Genomic DNA, 19169 nt, shown 5'->3' with positions numbered 1-19169 from the left:
CGAAATTCACCCATTCTCTTCACTTTTCACAGCTGCTACTCTCTTTTTCTTGCTCATGTAATATGACATCATCTTCTATAACCTTAAACATCCCGGAAAATCCTCTTGGCAACCTTAATTTTCACTACTACCACCATTACATATGTAAACTACACGCATAACCCTTGTTTACCAACTTTGAAAAAGTACCTTTCTGCTAATCACTTCTGTTTTCCCTTATCAACCTTGAAGATTAAAATTTTTACTGTATAATAAAGTGTTGTTCTTTCATTTTCTAACCTTATAAAACCCATAACTTAATTATAAATAACCTAAAAACCATTTTCCAACTTTTACACCTATATTTTCAAGTTTTTCTTATCTTTTCTTTTTCTGTCTTTTTGTAATAACTTTGTAAGTAAACTATATTGATCTTAAGAATATTTTTGAAATGAGATAACATAATATTGAGCTAATAAGTATACATAAGCCTCTAAGAGCTTCAATTGATCTGAAAACCTGAATTTCAAATTTACAGCTATACTGAAGTTTCCTAATAACTTGGTAAAGTAATGATGATTAATTTTCTTGCTTGATATCATAAATAGATCACCACAACGCGAGTTCAACAATCAATGCTACAAGCTCAACCTCACCAGTCTAAGGAGTTGCACCATGAAAGCATCTTTTCAAACTGTTGAATCATACCGGCTGCAACAAGAAGACCTACCAAATGATGGAAGCATGATACACCTCGCTGCTAGGATTTGAGCCAATGCCACTCATGTCATTTCTCATTGGCATCTTCTAATCAATCATCAAGTATTTGCATCACCACATCATTCTATTCTGGATGATGTCAAAGTACTCAAAGCAATCACTGATTGGACTGGTCATCAGTCAGTTGGACCTGTAAATCTATCAACCATAAAAACCTTGAAGTGATTATCAACTAAATTCCTTTTTCTTCCCTTTAATTTTTGGTCTTCTGTTTAGGTTACACCAACAAAACTTGCTCACTACGTGGACACTGAGATCCTTCTGAGCTATGAAAATTACCCAAAGAAAATTTCTATCCTAACAGCCAATAAATGGATGCATTGAATAGGATTACATGTTTTGGAGCACAAGAGGTGTCTATATTATGACGGACATGAGCGACCAGATGTTGTGATCTATCAAGAAAAACTTATTAATGAGCTTCTGAAATTACATAAACGGGTGCATTCTTATGTAGGTGATATGATGGACCAGAAGGTTGATGTAGAGCTTGAAAAAGGGGTTTGCAACATCATTTGAGTCTCTCACAATGAATCAACAATACACACTAATGAGCAGCCTCAATCAGTGTGGATGTGTGATAAGGGCTATGCACTTTGGACAAAGAGTGTTGGTAAACTCATACAGATATCAGACTTTGTCCTCCTTCCAACTGGCCAACTCATCATACCCATTGACTCAAATTCAACTCTTCCTTTCAAGGATGGCACAGTCACCATCTATCCAGGTGCAAAGGCCAATGCATGGTGGGATTGTAACCAACTCATAGATCAGGTTGTCCATTGAGCAATACCAATTTTCAATTTCAACCACCCACATTCTCAAGCCTGCTTCATTTTCAATTGCTCAGCAGCACACAAGTCTTTTGCTCCAGACGCACTTTGATTCTCAAAAATGAATTTCAAACCCGGAGGTTCAAAGCCAAAACTTTGAAACACCATCATACCTTCTGATGATCCAAATATCCCACTTGAACTTTGTGGAAAGGTTCAAACAATGAACTTTTCAACTGATGATGTAGACTCAACATTGGCAAAGAAGTCTAAAGGAGGTAAAGTTGAAAAAGAACATCTTGCGGGGAAGCCAAAAGGAGTTTGGCAGATTCTTATCGAGTGCAGCTTGTGGGATTATCACAACAGGGTATGTGCTTTAAGGGGTGAAAAGGAGATGGTTGCAAAGTGTAAGGACTGCAAGCAGACCGGACGTGCCAAGGCCCAGATTGCTCAAGCAGAGCGCCTACTTAGAAATGCTAAAATTACACTTGAGCAAGATCAAGCAAGACCTAGTGAAGCATCAGCCAAAGTTGAAATCCCGGACTGCTGTGCATACAAAGTCTTAACAACACAGTCTGACTTCAAAAACAAAAAGCCATTGCTTCAAAAGGTAATCAAGGAAGCAGTATACATATTTGCAAGTTTCTTCCTAAATTTCATTGTGAATTCAACCCAATTGAGCTTCTTTGGTGTTACATCAAACCATGCAAGTCTATCCTTTTCATCTCTTTCAAAACTGGCTGATACACATTGATTTTGCTTCAGGCTACCAAGAACACAGCTTTGAGTGCTCTAACCTTCAAGAAGCAAAGGAAAGGTTTTAAACAATCAGGAAAGCATGTCCCCTTGTAACAATCCAACAATTTTCTTGCAAAATCAATGCAGCAATGAGGCACCTCTTGTAAGTGAAACTCATCTCCCCTCATCCCCAGTTTTTACTTATGTTTAGCAAACTCATTGCTCATAGGGAGGATATGAAAGCACAACCTGGTCCTTACCCAAATGTCCAGCTATACAAGTCACATTGAACTGTTGCTTGGAACTCTGCAACCAATGCTGACTTCAATTGATAATAGTTTTTTTCATTTTTCCTTATATTTTTTTTAAATATTGACTTATTACTGTAGTCTTTTTCCTCACTGATGGAGAATGTTGCAAAGCATTAGGAAGTGTATCATCTGATATTTTTTCCCAAAAATGTACCCAATGCCAATGATCAATTGATCACTTTTTTCCCTTTTTTATAGGCTGTTGCTATTTGCAGTCCACATGAAATCCATGTAGGTGCTGTCCAAATTACGCCTACACGGTTGTTTTCCGCCAAAAAGCGCCTACATTTATGATGTAGGCGCTTTTTCCTTTTTCAAATGACGCCTACAGGCTGAAAAACCAATGTAGGCGTCATTTGTGTACGCCTACATTCTAAAAATAAAAGGTAGGGCCTTTTTTTGAGCGCCTACATTGTTTTTTCCATGTAGGCGCTTAAGTTAGTTATAAGGGTCTTATACACGTGTGAATACAAATCTATAAGGGTGATGGTATTAATATATAAGGGTGTTGGTATTAAATTATAAGGGTGGTGAGATTAATTATAAGTGTGGTGAGATTAATTATAAGGGTGTTGGTATTAAATGATAAGGGTATTAAATGTGAGAGTGCACATTTGATTATAAAATTATAAGGGTGTTGGTATTAAAATATGTAGGCGCACAAAATTACGCCTACAGTCAAAAAAAAGATGTATAGTGGGAACCATCAAGACACAAGAAGCCACGGACCGGGTAGTTTGTAATTACATACAACAAACATCTGATTTTCCTCTGGTACACTCTTGAGCGTCAGGAATAAAAAAACAAGAACTTTGAAATTTGGTCCTCTGAGGATATTTTTGAATAACCCTGAACAAGGGGACCCCAAAAATATCTTGATTTTTGAATTGAGTGATATTTGTGACTTCGGTAATCTTGTTCGAAAAATTATCTGATTAAGTGGCTCTTGATGGTTCCCACTATAGGCGCATTTTTGTGACACCTACACAATGTAGGCACTTAAAATTTACGCCTACATTTTATTTTTAGAATGTAGGCGTACACAGATGACGCCTACATTGGTTTTTCAGCCTGTAGGCGTCATTTGAAAAAGGAAAAAGAGCCTACATCATAAATGTAGGCACTGTTTTGGCAGCGCCTACATGGATTTTGTGTGGGCTGCAAATAGCAAGGGCCTTTTTATAACCTTCTCAATTTTCAACTTATCACTTTGATTTTTGTTCTTACTAATGGAGAAGGTCCAAAAGCACCAGAAATTGTCTGTTTTGTATTTTTTGATCATAAATTACACTCTATGGAATAATATTACTACATTGTAAAAATCATGAAAACTTATGAGCCCTCAAATTGACTTGGGTGAGGATTCCAAATCTGGTCTTGGATTCCAATTTGCATCAAAACTGTGATATTGATAAGCTTTTTGGTCAAAATACCTGATTTCATGGTTTTAGACACTAGCCACTATAGTTGCAGTAAGAAGCAAAATATGAGATATAATGATGGTGTATAGGGATGACAAGGGCATGTTGCAGAGGATTACATGGGTTAGAGCTCTCCAACAGCTCAGGGAGACCCAAGTGAAAAACCCTTGGGACAAAACCCCCAAAAGAATTGGGTTGTCATAAGTTTTTGCCATGTGTTTTTAGGTTGGGATGAGATATTTGTGTACCACTATGGCACTCTTACATATTCTTCATACTAGTCAAAGATGATGAATGTCAACCTGTGAGACCATGGGTGTTGATGGATTTGGGATTTGTGAGGTGTTGTATGTTGGGATTCAAGTAGATAAGGTCAGGTTGAGCTTATTGTAGGTCAAGATGTTGGTGTGGGGGGTCTTGAAGTTACTGCATGCCAAATGAGGCCCTCTAGAATACAAACCATGTCTGGTGGCATTGGTGGTGTCAGCACAACAATTTGTTTTTTTTAAAATTGAAAACGAATATAAAAAAGTGCTGAAATGGTTTATGAAATATGTTCAATATGTGATTGCAATCACATAAAGATCAATCAGATGGGTCTGGATGCATACCCTCCCTGCAGTATTTGCATTGGGCTTCACATTCATCACCCAATGACTCCACACTATCAGACATGAGAAAGCCCCACAATCAGGTGCCATTTATATCAGTTGGTTTGATGCACATTTGATTGTGGAAAATTACATGGCAAGTGAAGCTGATGATGTTGTCAGATTGTGAGTCAAAAATGGGCCAAAAACAATTCTGGTACAAGGCCGTTTGTATCAAACTCTTACCCAGATCTGACCCTGGCCTACCCAGCAAGGGCTGGTGCACCAAGCCTTTTTGAAAATCAGATGGTGCTGCAGAAGCTCTTGCACCAGCATCTTGAATTGTAGTCCTTCCAAGACCTTTAACTTCAGCTTCTTTTACTTTGAACCTGAACTTGTTGATGTATGGTATAAATCTAAATATGTCCCATTAAAAATTGTTATTGAAACAAATTCTTTGAATTCTTTGAATGTCTTGTTCGATCTCTTTGGCAGGGAAGTTAAATCATGGCATTTGGCTTTCTTCTTCTTAAACTTCAGTTTCTTCTTCTTGGTCAGTTTTTTGTAAGAATAATCACTCTCTTCCTCAGATGAAGACTATGAACAGGAAGACAATTTAGAAGATGATTTTGATTTTGAATCTGAATGCAACAAAGATTGTGATGAAGGTTAGGTAGATTTCCTTTTCCTTTTTTTTTCTTCTTCCTTTTTCTCTTCCTCAAATTTATCCAAATAATGTTCCTCATCTACCAAATCAGAGCACTTCTTCCCATCCTCATTCTTCTTCAGCTCAACTCCTCATACCATGCTTGACATCAACCTCAGCCAGCTGAAGAATGACTAAGGAGGATACACTGATGGCATTCTGATACGATGCTATAAAAAAGGTGAATAAATACGTTGCCTGGGCCCGCTGCCTCCGCGTGAAATTTGATAAAGCGGAGCGAAAGCGGCTCCAACAGCCGCTGTGCTACACAAGCCTTGTAGCGGGCTTGTCTTGAGAGCGGCTCGATAGCGGGTCACATGTGTAGCGGAAAACCGCCCCTCTTACAAAAAACCCGCCAAAAAGCGGATCGAAGCGGATCACTTCAGACGGTCCACTCTTCAATAAAGATGTGGCAAAGCCAAATACTCAAACAAACTCTCAGGAAAGGCATGGCATATCTAAGTCTTTGATTAATAGTTTTCCTCGTTGAGGATGTTGAATTACAATTTTGGCAATAAAATGCAGCGGTGATACAAAATTTGAATCTGAACAGAAAAATTTCAAGCAATTCCCACCGAAAATTTCCACTCCCAAAAGAGAAAGACAACAGAGAAAGATGAATTAAGATGACTGGACCAAAACGCCAAATCAAAGAGAATACAAAGTTTCATAAACAAAAGCCTGATTGAAGCTACATGTTATGAAGGAAATATGGGTAGAAATGAATCAAGAAGACATAGAACGGTACCGTATAAAACTCCGTAGAAGACAAGAACCTGGGTAGAAGGGTTTTCTTACAAGTCACCATTCAGAGCAAAGTTGGAAATGATAAAGAGTTGTCTGATGGAAAGAGAGGGGCATCCTCTGAACTCGAGGCTAGATCGGCCCCGAGGAGCTGATGTAGCATTTCATCACTGAGGGCACCATCTTCAGGCATTTGAGAAAAGAAGTCATTCAATGACTTCTCCATAGAGCTTGACAGGGTGGCGGGTGCTGAGCGAGGGAGATCCGAGCTGAGACCGTCTTCATCTTCGGGAGCAGCCACGTTAACCGATAAAGAATTGGGATCGTTGGATTTGTAAGTCTGCAGTAAAGCTGGAGGCGGTGCGGAACCACAACGGTGTTGAGAGAACGAAATCAAGGGCTTGAAAGCTGCACGGCGTTTGCCCTCTGGGCTAGGTTCCGGAATTGTAGAAGAGCGTTGATGGTTCCCTTCATCAGCTGGCTTGGCGACACACGATTCAAGCCCGGCAGTAAAAACTCCGGCAGTTAGCCCCGAGTTAGGCATTTCATCGGGCCTCGTCCAGAACGAGACTCCAGTTGAAGGTCCAGATGAAGATTGGTAATCGAACCCATCCTGCGGCTGATTGAATAATTCTGAGTGTTCAAATCGAAGTCCACTTGAAGGCATCACCAAGTCTGAATTCGCAGTTGGGGGACCGGGTTGATAGCCTTGTGAGGATGCATAGCGACTATGAGGATTCGAATTCGAGCCTACCGATGCATCTCGAAGGGCGAGAGCTCCAAACTTCTCGTTGGTCGAAATATTCGAAGGTATACGGACGTGGTTAAGATCAGCAGATGCCCGAAGTAATTCATTGTCCGTCAGGGGAAGCTCTTCCGATCCAGTCTGATTGAGCAAGAAAGAAGCGTTCGTAGGGTCATAGATGTTATTCGAAGCGAGCAACGTAAGAGGCGGAGGCTGCTGAGCCTGGTATTGCGACTGCTGGAGGAACGCATCGGAACTACTGTTGGAAGAATTTTGCGGACGGAGATCAAAGGTCTGCTGGAGGCGTGGACTGAGATATTGCTGTCTATTCTGCGCTTCATCTTGTTGTTGAGCCTGGAAAACAGAATCTGGTAAACGCGGGGAGGCGGACATCGGCCGCTGGTCCTGAAGCTGGGCTTGTTGCTGGAACTGCTGGAACTGCTGGAACTGAAGCTGCATCTGCATTTGTTGTTGCAATAGCATTTGTTGATTGTTGTGTTGCAACATGTTAGAATGATTCAGCTGTGTGGTATCAGGTTGCATCGTCACGAATGGTGGCCGTATCTGGGGTTGGTGGACGGAGATTTGCGGATTCCGATAGTCTGACGCGCTAAATGAGTTGAAAAGGTGCTGTGACGGTAGCTCCAAAGAATTCAAAGGATAATCAGAAGTGGGCATATGCGATCCGTGTGCCATATCCACTTGCGGATAGGTATTATTGCGAAGATGGTTCAGATTTGAATGCATGGCCGCGCCGGTGGCCTCAGTGAGCGTGGGTGGGCGTCTTCCGGAGGTATGGGTGGGATTCATCCCCGGTGGACCTAGTTCCTTGCCGAGAAAAAATCCTTGCGAGCCTAAGTCAGGCGGAGGAGGCGGATGCAATGTGTCCATACCCCAAGGCCCTAGTGACATCCCGCCATGCGAGTCCGAAATACCAGAAAAGGTGCCAGTGTTGTTGGGTTTGTCTTTCTTGACGGCATCGTTCCTGACGCGACAAGTTGGGCAGACTTCAAGGAACAAGCAGATGAGTCCTTTTCGAATGAAGGAATGAGTTTTCTTCACAGCCTTTGCCGTCTTATCTCGACCTCCATGACCTTCCGACGCGTGAGCCTTCTTCAAGATGAAATACATTTGTTCTTTAGAGGCAATCGGTTGAGGTATTGTTTGACCCTTATCCCTATGGCAAACAACGGAACCGGCAGACAATGATGGCCGTAAACAGAATGTCTTCTTGACCCAAGTGCGGTGGCTGACATCAGTTTCTGCTCGCATGGCCGCTGGATCAGACAGCAGGCGATGAATTGATGCGAGTTCTTCGTCATTCTGTATGAAAAACAAAACATTTCTGCTCAGTGGTTATCCCAATCTTGTGGGCCAAACGGTCTACGAGCATGAAGACCAAAAAGGAAAATAAAATAAAAGTCTACAAACCACCACAGTCCTCTCTGCGCGCTTCTTGCGACTGATATAGTTTTCCATCCGGCGATTAAATTCAATTTGTGCCGGAAAGCCGTCGCTTCCATTAGTACAAGACATGATTATCAGTTCTGGATTCCGGCTGATGCTTTGTTCTGTTTCACCGCCTTGCATAGATTGGGAGTGCGGTTCCCTCTGGTAAAGTGTAGGATTCATTATCTGTTGTGGCCAATTTCCCATCCCGTCTTGAAGATTATCGGCAATTGACACCGACCCCTGAATTGGATAATGGTCCAGTCGATGTTCCATGAGATTCCTATAAGTTGCTGCACTCAGTGAGTCACGCGGGTCTTCTACCAAGACGCGTCGTAAATGATGAGTGATTTCCTGGAGCACAAAGAGAATCAAGGAGAGGCGAGGGAAACTTCTTACGAGTACGAGTTTCAAAAGACCCGATAATCTGTAGCAGGAGGGGAGTATAACGGATTGTCAAGCAAGTAGGGCAACAAGAAAAATAAGCAACGGATGTGTCGATGACAAATTGGTAAGAAGAACGATTGAGGATAGATAGGTATTCGTGAAGAAGGGGTGTGGAATCTCGAAGGCGCACTTGCTCTGAACACTTTTCTTTCTCAAGATTGGTTCGCAAGCCACTTCGTCCTATCACCAAAAGTGAAACCGAGTTCAAGGACGGCCGTTCCGTTGCCCATAATGTACAACCGCTAGTCCTGGATCGAACGTTCCGCCAACTTGGGTACGGTTGGATGATTGTCTCGCCATTGCATGCGCGGTCTATGGCGGGAAGGATTACAACTTCAACCGTCGAGTTACCTCAAGAGGCTGTGTGCACTGAAGGCTTGTTGTGTGCGAGCGCAATGAGAAGTCTGTCGCGGTATGAACTCCTGCGCGAGCAGCCTTCCAAAATTTCAATCTTGACTGACTTTAGCAGATGATTCCAGACGCTCCTATATCACGTGTGGTAACAGTGGTACTTCCTCACTTGTAGGGAATAGACTCATTTTAGATCAATGTCACTCAGAGGTTTATTGAACAGATGGAAGGACGTCATCAACGATGTTTTATCACTGGGAAGGCAAGGATAGTGGAACTTTTTAGTATACATAGTAAAGTGAAATGTACGCTCTTTGAGTGTTATATCAAGTAGGTATATGCAAGTAGTTAGCATGGATGTAGGCATATGCAAGTAGTTAGCATGGATATAAATAGATACGAGTGGAACCGATAGTGACCCAGCACAAAGTTACCGCTGTAGAAATAAACAAAATAAGAATATGTAGTCCGGTTATAAGAGAATTTTACAATATATAACTTAAAAACATGAGTGACGATTATTAAAGCGTCCGACTTTTGTATTGGTCGTTGGGAATAGAAAGTTGTCGATATGTTGGAGGTCTTGCGAAGCCATTTGAGGTGGTGGAGTCTGAGACATAGGCGAGTATATGCTGTTGGGTGTAAGATGTCCAAAGAGGTCAAGGAAGGGTGCCGATGCGTCGACCTGAGGGAAGCTCTGGCCAACTGAAGGTTGGAAGTCATGGGACTTCAATGGCATGGAGCTCATTTCGAATGGATTGGAGAATTTGATCGGCTCGCTTGGCTGTGTCGAGGTGATGCGATTATAGTCTCGAGGCACAGGTCGAAGATTTCCATTGAAGTTAGCTTCAGGGAGTGAGGCATGATGATAAGGTTGTTGATTTTGCAGTTGAAAGTCTCCAAAAGAACAAGCGGTATTAGGTGTCATGAGATATGGTTCCATGAGAAGGTTTGTCAGGATTGATGAGTCGGGGAGGTCATATAGCGCTGCTGAGCTTTGCGGTGGTACTCCATAAGACGTCAAAGGAGCTGCGGGGACTTGTGCAAGCGCCAATGACATCTCATGATTCTGGAAGCTGGGATACGTGCTGACTTGATTATCAGGTACGATGGGTTGGGTAAAAATGGAGGGCATCGAATAGCGTTGATTGATGACTGGATAAGCCACCGCCTGCGGTAAGACGGGTGATCTTGCAGCTAGGTTGAAGATGTTGTTTGAAAACTTGGGTGCTGTTTGGACATTGTTGAGCTTTTCCTTTTTGAGAGCCTCAGTTCGTGTTCGACATGTTGGGCACAATTCAAGAAATAAACATATCAGACCCTTTCGAACAAAGGAGTGCGACTGCTTCACAATCTTCGCCGTCTTATCTCTTCCACCATGTCCCTCACCAGCATGGGCATGCTTGAGAACAAAATACATCATTTCCTTAGTGGCAATCGGCCTGGCATCTTGTGGGTCTTTCTCCTTGCGACAAACTATGGTTCCAGCAAGGGTGGGTTTCAAGCAAAAAGTCTTTTTGATCCAGGTCTTATAGCTCGCGCTAGGTTCAGAGCGCAGCGCATCTGGGTTTGAAAGTAGATATTGAATACGCTCCGAGTCTGCTTGACTCTGTTAGAAAATGACCGGAATCAAACATCAATATCAATGAACAGAGGAAGACTTTGAATAAATTACTCACAATAGCGGTCCGTTCCGTACGCCTTTTTCGATTCACGTAATTCTCCATCTTTGCGTTGAATTCGACGAGAGAAGGATAACCGTCAGTTCCATTGGTGCAATATGTTGACGAGTCATCGCGAAAAGCAATTGATTGGGGTATTGAAAAATAGGACGCCATTTTATAGATAGAGTGTTTTGTTAAATAAATAAATAGTTTGATCGATGAGATGTAGTCCTTGATCAATCAAGGGGATTTATAGCCGGTATATAGTTGGAAAGACGGATAGTTTTATATGTTTTGAAAGAACAATGTTCTGGGCAAGCAAAATATGAAAAACCTGAAGTTGAAGCGCTTTTGAAATGACACGCACAAGGCGGATGTCATTTGCGTTCAATTTTTGCTCGCCGAAGCCGAAGACCGCGGCGATCATAAATTTCAAGCAAGGCAGCCAAATCATGCTCCATCGTCATAGATGTGAGGCTGCCTTTGACACGTTGCTTGTTTACCGTCGTAATTTTTACTTCGTGAGCGTTGTCTTCGCCGAGTGGACTGGGTAGTAAAATTCCATCAACTGAAATTAGGTGGTTCTAAATGAGATCGCAGTTCGTAAGCTACGCATTGACAAAACACGAGAATGACAACTGTTCGGAGACGAACAAAAGTGAGGTGTGCGCCAGCCGTATTCGATCATGCTACGTCCGGCACGGCTTCCTGATAGGACACGTTTGATCCGATCTGGTTGAACACTTAGGTACATAGAAGAGGGACTCACAGCTCACGCTATTTGTAATTGATTGAGTGTTCGCAATCATAAAGACAACTTCCTGGGAGCCGCCTTGTGTGGTGTATGACTGGCTGCAAAAAGACATAGTTGTGCCAGTGGGAAACAGAAATACATACCTTTAGGTTTAGGTCATGATGACAATGCTTTGCCGTGTTTGCCTGCGATATATTGCATGCACCTCCCTAGGGGAAGGCATTGCTAGTCTAATGTTCCCCACATCAATATAGTCTATAACATTTCGATGACAAGTGTTTCCCGCTTCACGCCTGGTAGTACCCCAAAACTTATGATGAGTGTACGAAATTCAGGTAAAGACGAGCGCCGAGTGTAAGGTTGACATCAGAAGAGAGTCACGCATTTAATTTCAACTTCTCACTGTGCAGTGTGTATGCGTAGAATGGTAATCAGCTCTTTGAAGTTTGGACTTGTGCTCATACTAATAGTGACAGTTTTGTAAGCTGTTGACCACCTCATCCGACATCTTTTATCTTTTCACTCCTCATTCATCCTCTGATTTATATTTTGATCTTCATCGCATTTTCATCATCTCCATCAGATCGGTGGTTCGCTTAGACTTATACTTGATTTGCCATAACATGGATGAAGACTTTGAAAAGTTAGCTATCGTCGTGCATACTAGGTTTCAACCTTGCTTCAATCTGATTAAGACGTATTTGTCTTGGTCCATGTCCAACACAGTCTCGCAAAGGAATTTGGCATCTTTGAAGGTCAAGAACCTTACGGATCTGCGTTGCCCTTGCAACCTTATTCTCCGATGGACAGAGGATCTTACATTCAAGCCGTCGATCACAGTCATGAATATGGTCAACACGCCGGATTTGAAGCCCAACATGCATACGAAATGGATGAGTATGATCAGGATTACCCGGAGCAAGGTGAAACAAAAGATCACCATCCTGTCGTCCTATGCTGATCAACAGTACCACTTTAGATATCGGTGAAGCTGCCTATGAGTATAATGGAGAAGACTACTCTCATTACGACGATAGGACCGGGGCTGACGCAGGTCCAGAACCAACGAGATTCGAGGACCTGCCTTCGGGTCCTCCTCTACACCTCCCAAATAACCAGCGGGATCGAGTGTCAGAGCATCGACGGTCTACCGAAACAGGTGAGTCAGGATTCGTTAGGATTCGTTCGATTACTTTGGCCGTGGAGCATGCTTCATCTGACAACTCGTTTGCATCAGCCGTGCCGAACACGTCTTACAGTCTGGTTCATGACGTTGATGGGCCCCATCCGAGTATTCCTACGGCCAACCGTGAGACTGGGTATCCAGAGTCGCGAAATACTACAACGCTTACTCGCGAGCAAGGGCCTTCAGTGAGGTCAACCCCCGTCTCAAACCTACGTAAGTGTTTAATCATTCTAGTGAATGATGTTGCGATGGCTGCGTTGAATTGTACTGATTTCTTTCATCCGCGAAGCCGACCCGTACAAGAAGGTTTTCCCCTTCCAATTTTTCAACCTCGTCCAGAGCAAGATTCTACCAACGGCAAGTATTCATTATCTCAATGAACCCAATCAAGTACTTACCCCATCGATATCTTCCAGGTTTATGAGTCAGAAGCCAACGTCGTCGTTACGGCCCCAACAGGAAGTGGAAAAACCGTCATTTTTGAGCTTGGCATACTGCGCATGCTCGAGTATGATTCATGCGCTAAAGCTGTTTACATGGCACCCACAAAATCGCTGTGCAGTGAGCGGTTCCAAGATTGGACGACTAAGCTGGCCACCCTGGGTGTTAAATGTATTGAATTGACCGGCGACAGCGAGTTCTCAAGCTTGAAAGATGCCAAGATTGCTAATGTGATCATCACTACACCCGAGAAATGGGACAGTATGACTCGAAAATGGTCAGTGATCCAATGGGAATGCACCAATCTGTGGATCATTCATTTTACTGACTAATGATCAATTCCATCCACCTCCTGACAGGTTTGACTATCCTAAGATCTTGAGTGTTTTGAGACTGGTTTGTATTGATGAAGTCCATATGCTGTGCGAAGAACGGGGAAGTGTCTTGGAAGTCATAGTCTCACGTATGAAGACGCTTGGAACGCGTTGGCCTTTCGAAATATCCTACTTCTTTTGGATTCGGGAAATTCTGATGGCAAGTATATGGCTCGAATAGGCATTCGATTCATAGCGCTCAGTGCCACGGTACCAAACATTCACGATGTCGCCGAATGGCTTGGAGATAGTGGCCTAATAGGAAAAAGAAAAGAAACTCAATCTCCAAAAGGCCATGCTGAGACTTTTATGTAATTGGATGACACTTCTGTGATCCATGAGATTTCAATTGGAACTTGACTACAGATTTCTTCAATTCCAGCTTCGGGGAAGAATACCGGCCGATAAAACTTTCTAAATTTGTCTACGGAGTCGCCAGAAAGAAGGACCAGACGGAATACCAATTCATGAGTATCTTAAACTTCAAGTTGAGTATCTGTTCGCGAGCGACTATTCCACTTCACACCCAAAGTATCTATATCCTCCTAACGTTATGATCTTTCGCATTCCAGACTCATGGACATGATAATATCTCACTCGTCTGGAAAACCGTGAGTGAATCATCCTCATGTAACTCTCTCAATTCTGATATATCAAACATCTTTATCGAAAGATAGGACTTTGATATTTTGTGGTACACGTAAAAGCGCTTTACAAGCAGCAGAGACTATTTCTAAAGCTTATGAGAAGTTAGTCGAGAGCAACCCCGGTAAATTACCATGGAAGGTTGCAAAGTCGTGAGTGGAAATTTTAGCCGCCGTAGCAGGATGATGAGGCTTCATTGACGTTTTGACTATACAACAGGTCGAGAAAGATCTCAGATAAAAAACTGGCGTCCTTGGTTTCGCAGGGAATTGGAATCCATCATGCTGGGCTAGACTGGCAAGATCGGAAACATGTGGAAGAATTGTTCCGGGAAAATATCATCAAAGTATTATGTATGTGCTTTGAATTGTTCACCCGTCATCTCCTGGATCAAATGGGTGCTTTGTCTGATAGTTCTGTTCAGGTACCACATCGACACTAGCCGTCGGGGTCAATCTCCCAGCAAGAAGTGTGATAATCAGAGGTACGCGGGCCTATAAAGGAGGTTCTGCGTCTGGAACGGATGGGTTTGATAATTACAGTGACCTCGATATGATACAAATGATGGGTCGCGCGGGGAGGCCGCAATTTGATACTGAAGGAGTCGCTGTGATCATGACAGCCCAAAATGACAAAGCGCGCATCGATGACCTTGTAAATTCCAAGACTCTTCTCGAATCATGGTAAGCATAACTTCACATATCTTTGAGTTCGATGGCCTAATCGCTCATACTTATCATAGCTGATTTTCTTTTACGGCAATCAATAGCCTACACTTGGTGAATTTGGATTCCCACAGAATCAATCCTATCCAAAAGACATTCGAGTATCTGGCTCTGACAAAGTATCTATGCAGAATTTGACCGAGCACATCAACTCTGAGGTCAACATTGGGACCATCACGAGCCACGCATCCGCATTGAGATGGATTCACAACTCATTTCTTTCAATCAGGATTCGAAGTGAGTTCATGATTCCCAATATTCTTAGAGCACGTCTCTGAGAAACATGGTCTGCTTCATCTCGTCAGAAAATCCGCAGAATTACTCCATTGGGGGTGCTGCAGAATTACCAGGCGACCACCAGCTCGAGATATTTGTCGATAACGCTCTCAATCTACTCGCGAAAGACGGCTTGATAGAGCAGCACGATGGGGAGATACACCCGACTGACCTTGGGGAAATAATGTCCAGGCACTGTCTTCGACATAAGACTTTTCTGATTCTTGTTAGCTTGAAACCAAACTCAACGACCCGTAGCCAGCTGGAGGCTATTTCAAATTCTGAAGAGTTTTCGACAATCAGATTCAGGGCTGGTACGCACAATTCGGCAGCTTTGGTTCGCAATGACATAGATCCTGATGAATGATACAATAGGAGAAATCACGGCGTACACCAAATTGAACACGAACGTCGAGTTGAAGTTTTCACTGGCCGGAAAGATAAATCAGTCTTACCAAAAGGTAGTATCAAATTGCTAGGTCATTTTGCCAGATAAAAATATCAATGTCAATATCTGACTTTCCATCTTACAGGTTATGTTGTTGATACAAGTCAGTCATGCCAATTATTTTCGAAAACTGACCATGGAAGAAATTGAGCGTGACTCCACATGAAGGCAATACTGGGCGGTATTCCACTGGTAGAGCTCAAGACGGATAACAACAACCCACAGATGGAATCTAATATGGTCTGGCAACACCTTCCTAGAATTTGCAAATGTAAGTGGATGAAATTGTGCAAGCCCATACGTAGCCAATATGGGTTTAATCGCTGAAGCACTCACTGTTCAGGTCTGGTCGCACTGACTATTGCAAAACGTGATGTCGGAGCAAAAAGCGGCCTTGAGCTGTAGGTCCGCTATTCATATCTGTAATCATTTGCCCCAGCCAAACAAGACCCTTTCTTTGTGACCCATCAGATTACGTTCGGTAAACGCAAAGGCATGGGAAGGCTCCCCTTGGGTGCTTCGCCAGCTGGATCAAATTGGAGAAAAATCGGTCAAGCGGATGGCTGAGAGTAACATATGCACAATCGATCAAGTTAGGAAAACAGATGCCTCGAGAATTGAAATGGTCAGCTTTGATACCCCGATCTTCATCCAATTCGGTGCGATAAGGTTGATGAACAACTCGTTGTTTCATTTTTTATTCGAAAACTTCAGATCCTCGATCGCAATCCCCCCTTTGGTACAAGGATTGTGAAACAGGCTATCTCCATGCCCAAATTTGAGTGTACCATGAATCGTATTTCAGAAGATGTCACGTCGGAGGGGATTCATGTCTGCGTTGAGATTGAGGTTGGACTCTCAGACACCAGTTCACCCGTCAACTGGAAATGGAGAAACACGATTTTGATGGCTACAGTCTTGGTGCTGACCAGCGATCACCAATGGATCGAGTTTCGTGCCATTCAGTGAGCGAAGAGACGTTCTGATGAACAGGATCTTTTTGATATTAAACTGTGGAATATCCTGCTTTGTCATCAGGGTTAAACTTTTATCCAACCCTAAAAGATTCACCGTCGAGTGCATTCTGATCAAGCCATCCCAGAATTTGGTGACTCATATCGCCTGTCAACAAATTGCAGGAATTGGATGTACCATGCGATGGTCACCGAATACACCACGCCAACATTACCCCACGCCGAAAGCTATTAGTGCTGACGACGCTGCGGCCTCTGATGTTCTCGCAGGAATAAACGCTGAAGATCTGGACTCTTCTTCGGATGAAATAGTCATTGAGAAACACACACCTCTGCTTGAGTCCAAAAAGGCCGAAAAAAGGATCAAAAAGCCCCAAGACTCGACTCGTACGCAGACTGAGAAGAAAGATCAATTCCCTGTATCCAGAGGAAAAAAAGTAGACAAAAACACTTTGAATCAGTTGGAGTCTGGATCCCGGCTAGGTCAGTAGTAATTCATTGAATTCAAGTTGGAACAAAAAGTTTACTTTTTTTTCTTCCTCAGAAAATGGGAGATACAAATGTGCTCATAAATGCAAAGGCGTCTGTCATCATTCTTGGTAAGCTACCTCGTCCTATCAAGTTTTATGTCTTAGATTCCTTATTTGTTTTTTCAGTTGTATCAATGGTATGGCAAAGCCACCACAACCCCGCAAGAAGGAAAATACAAACGACTGCTCTACACGATCTGAGGATATTGCAACATGCCCTGAAGCATCTTTTAATCCCAAACAAACCGGGAACTCGAGCACTTCAAAGATAACAAATTCGGGAGGTGTAAAAGCAGGCACTCAGTGTAAGACATTTTCAGTGTAGTTTGAAAAGTCGCTCCGTATATAAAGTTCATACATGCTTTGTTGATAGATTTTGGACAAGGAGGTGACCTTCCCGAGGTAGAAGATATTTTTACCACGAATGAGCGTTCCAAGAGAAGGGAAGAGAGACCTGGTTTGCACCGAGGACGGAGCCAATCATCGCATACATTTTCAGATCCAGATATCGATACTATGATACTAGAAGATCAGGACTTTTTAGATCGTCTTGATCGTGCTCTGGGAAATGGTGTTCCTGCAGGAGGTTCGAAAAGCGGCAAATTCAACACAAGACCTAGTCAACTCCCAAAGAGCTTAGAAGAACAACAAGTGAACTCTTCGAGCGTTTCGAGATTTTTGAACAAAAAGAAGACAGTCAATGATTTCAATGAACGCGCGATCTTCAGACAGCTGGAGAACAAGAAAGATATCAAGGGGAAAAAGAAACTGATTGTGGAAAGTTCTAATCAGCATCTGAGTGACGTTGACTGTGAGGAAACCAGATCGCTACCCGAGAAAAACGTCTTTATCTCCCCCTCTTTGTCTCCGGAGATAGCAAGCATACCACAAAATGAAAAGAAACGAAAAGCAGGCGAATCTGGAAACGAGGGGTCTAATACCGTGGACGACGTAGTACCAGAAAAGTCTCCGTCACCCGATGGAGTGGACGAGTTGGACGATGACTATGACCTTTCGATATTTGAGCCATACATTGCGCGTGAAGAGGTGCTGGCTCACTCAGCTCCTGCTGCCACACGTCAAGTTCCAGCGAGCCGTCCTGAACATAACGTTCCGGCCTATGCTTCTAAGCGAGCTAAGATTGACGGTGAGTCGAAATCTTCCTTATTCTCAATCGATAAATCCGCTGACGCTTTTAAATACGCGTTAGCAGGCCCGGAAGCTGGTCCCTCCATAGGCAGCTCATCAGCCATAATGAGGAAGACTTCCACAACTCACCTTGCCGAGGCAGATCAATTGTCAATCGCAACGGGCTTCAGTGAAAATGAAGAGGATGAGATTGATGAATTGGAGGACGAGCTGGCGTGGGTACAAGAATATCTCCAGACATGAAAAGGCACCCTACATAGTTTGTTTTCTATTTACTTTACATCGATGATCGAATTGATCATCGACTCAAACAACCATATATATCAATAGTATAATTATCCTATTTGTTATCAAATGTTGATCATAAACATACAAGAGCATACAAGTATCCCATAGGACCCTATCAGGTATGTAAGGTATGATTATCAAAAATACGCTGTGTTCCAGAAAGAATTCAACCCCAGAAAATCTTTCTTAATGATCCCAATACATGAGCCAATGGGTTTCCAGCTGCAGACGTTGATGCATACTGCGGATGAGTATCCGCTACAGAGTGCCCAGTATATATCATGTTGAGAAAAGCAGATTGTGCACCTTTCGACTGTGTCAAATTTGGATACATAATCCACATCAAGTTGTGTGTATATTGAATTTCATACAAACCAGTTGCCGCAATAGGCTATTTGGGACATTTAAAAACGTGTCCCGAAGTTTTTAAAATCACGATACATTTTGCAACATCGGACAACTTGTTGTGCTGGAGAAAGTCTGAGTTGACGAGTAAGTCACATGTAATTTGCTCAGATTGATTATGTTGGATGCTTGTTCACAATTCTCAACGTTATCAACTGGTTGATAATAGGTATGATCACTTGTTTTTTAGGTTAAACCACAAATCATCCTGCAATGTGAAAGTCAGAATTGAACGGTCATGATATCTCAGACTTGAGTGCCTTGCAAGGAGCCAGG

General features: G+C 42.8%; 3 protein-coding genes across 3 annotated transcripts; 1 reads left to right on the top strand and 2 right to left on the bottom strand.

The window, feature by feature from the left end:
• Positions 1–6106: 6106 nt before the first annotated feature.
• On the bottom strand, positions 6107–8419 carry MELLADRAFT_61685 (uncharacterized protein; the record flags this gene model as incomplete). The annotated part of the gene is made up of 2 exons (XM_007407948.1): positions 6107–8110; positions 8219–8419. 2 exons carry the CDS (start codon positions 8417–8419, stop codon positions 6107–6109), a joined length of 2205 nt encoding a protein of 734 aa, XP_007408010.1.
• A 1114-nt stretch (positions 8420–9533) lies between these two features.
• MELLADRAFT_84584 (uncharacterized protein) lies at positions 9534–10872 on the bottom strand (the record flags this gene model as incomplete). Its single annotated transcript, XM_007407947.1, has 2 exons — positions 9534–10643; positions 10714–10872. The coding sequence occupies 2 exons, from the start codon at positions 10870–10872 to the stop codon at positions 9534–9536; spliced, it is 1269 nt and encodes a 422-aa protein (XP_007408009.1).
• A 1534-nt stretch (positions 10873–12406) lies between these two features.
• On the top strand, positions 12407–18443 carry MELLADRAFT_84583 (uncharacterized protein; the record flags this gene model as incomplete). Its single annotated transcript, XM_007408245.1, has 25 exons — positions 12407–12611; positions 12690–12851; positions 12928–12944; positions 13055–13356; positions 13439–13563; positions 13650–13764; positions 13836–13940; positions 14026–14064; positions 14131–14250; positions 14318–14451; positions 14523–14781; positions 14868–14877; positions 14955–15060; positions 15129–15413; positions 15475–15560; positions 15633–15650; positions 15716–15818; positions 15891–15948; positions 16019–16172; positions 16217–16512; positions 16586–17004; positions 17066–17120; positions 17178–17356; positions 17425–18198; positions 18262–18443. 25 exons carry the CDS (start codon positions 12407–12409, stop codon positions 18441–18443), a joined length of 4308 nt encoding a protein of 1435 aa, XP_007408307.1.
• Between the last annotated feature and the right edge of the window lie 726 nt (positions 18444–19169).

Source organism: Melampsora larici-populina (assembly GCF_000204055.1).
Source record: "Melampsora larici-populina 98AG31 unplaced genomic scaffold MELLAscaffold_11, whole genome shotgun sequence".
NCBI lineage: Eukaryota > Fungi > Basidiomycota > Pucciniomycetes > Pucciniales > Melampsoraceae > Melampsora > Melampsora laricis-populina.
The sequence above is the reverse complement of the archived record's forward strand: the minus strand, read 5'-3'. Positions and strand labels throughout refer to the sequence as shown.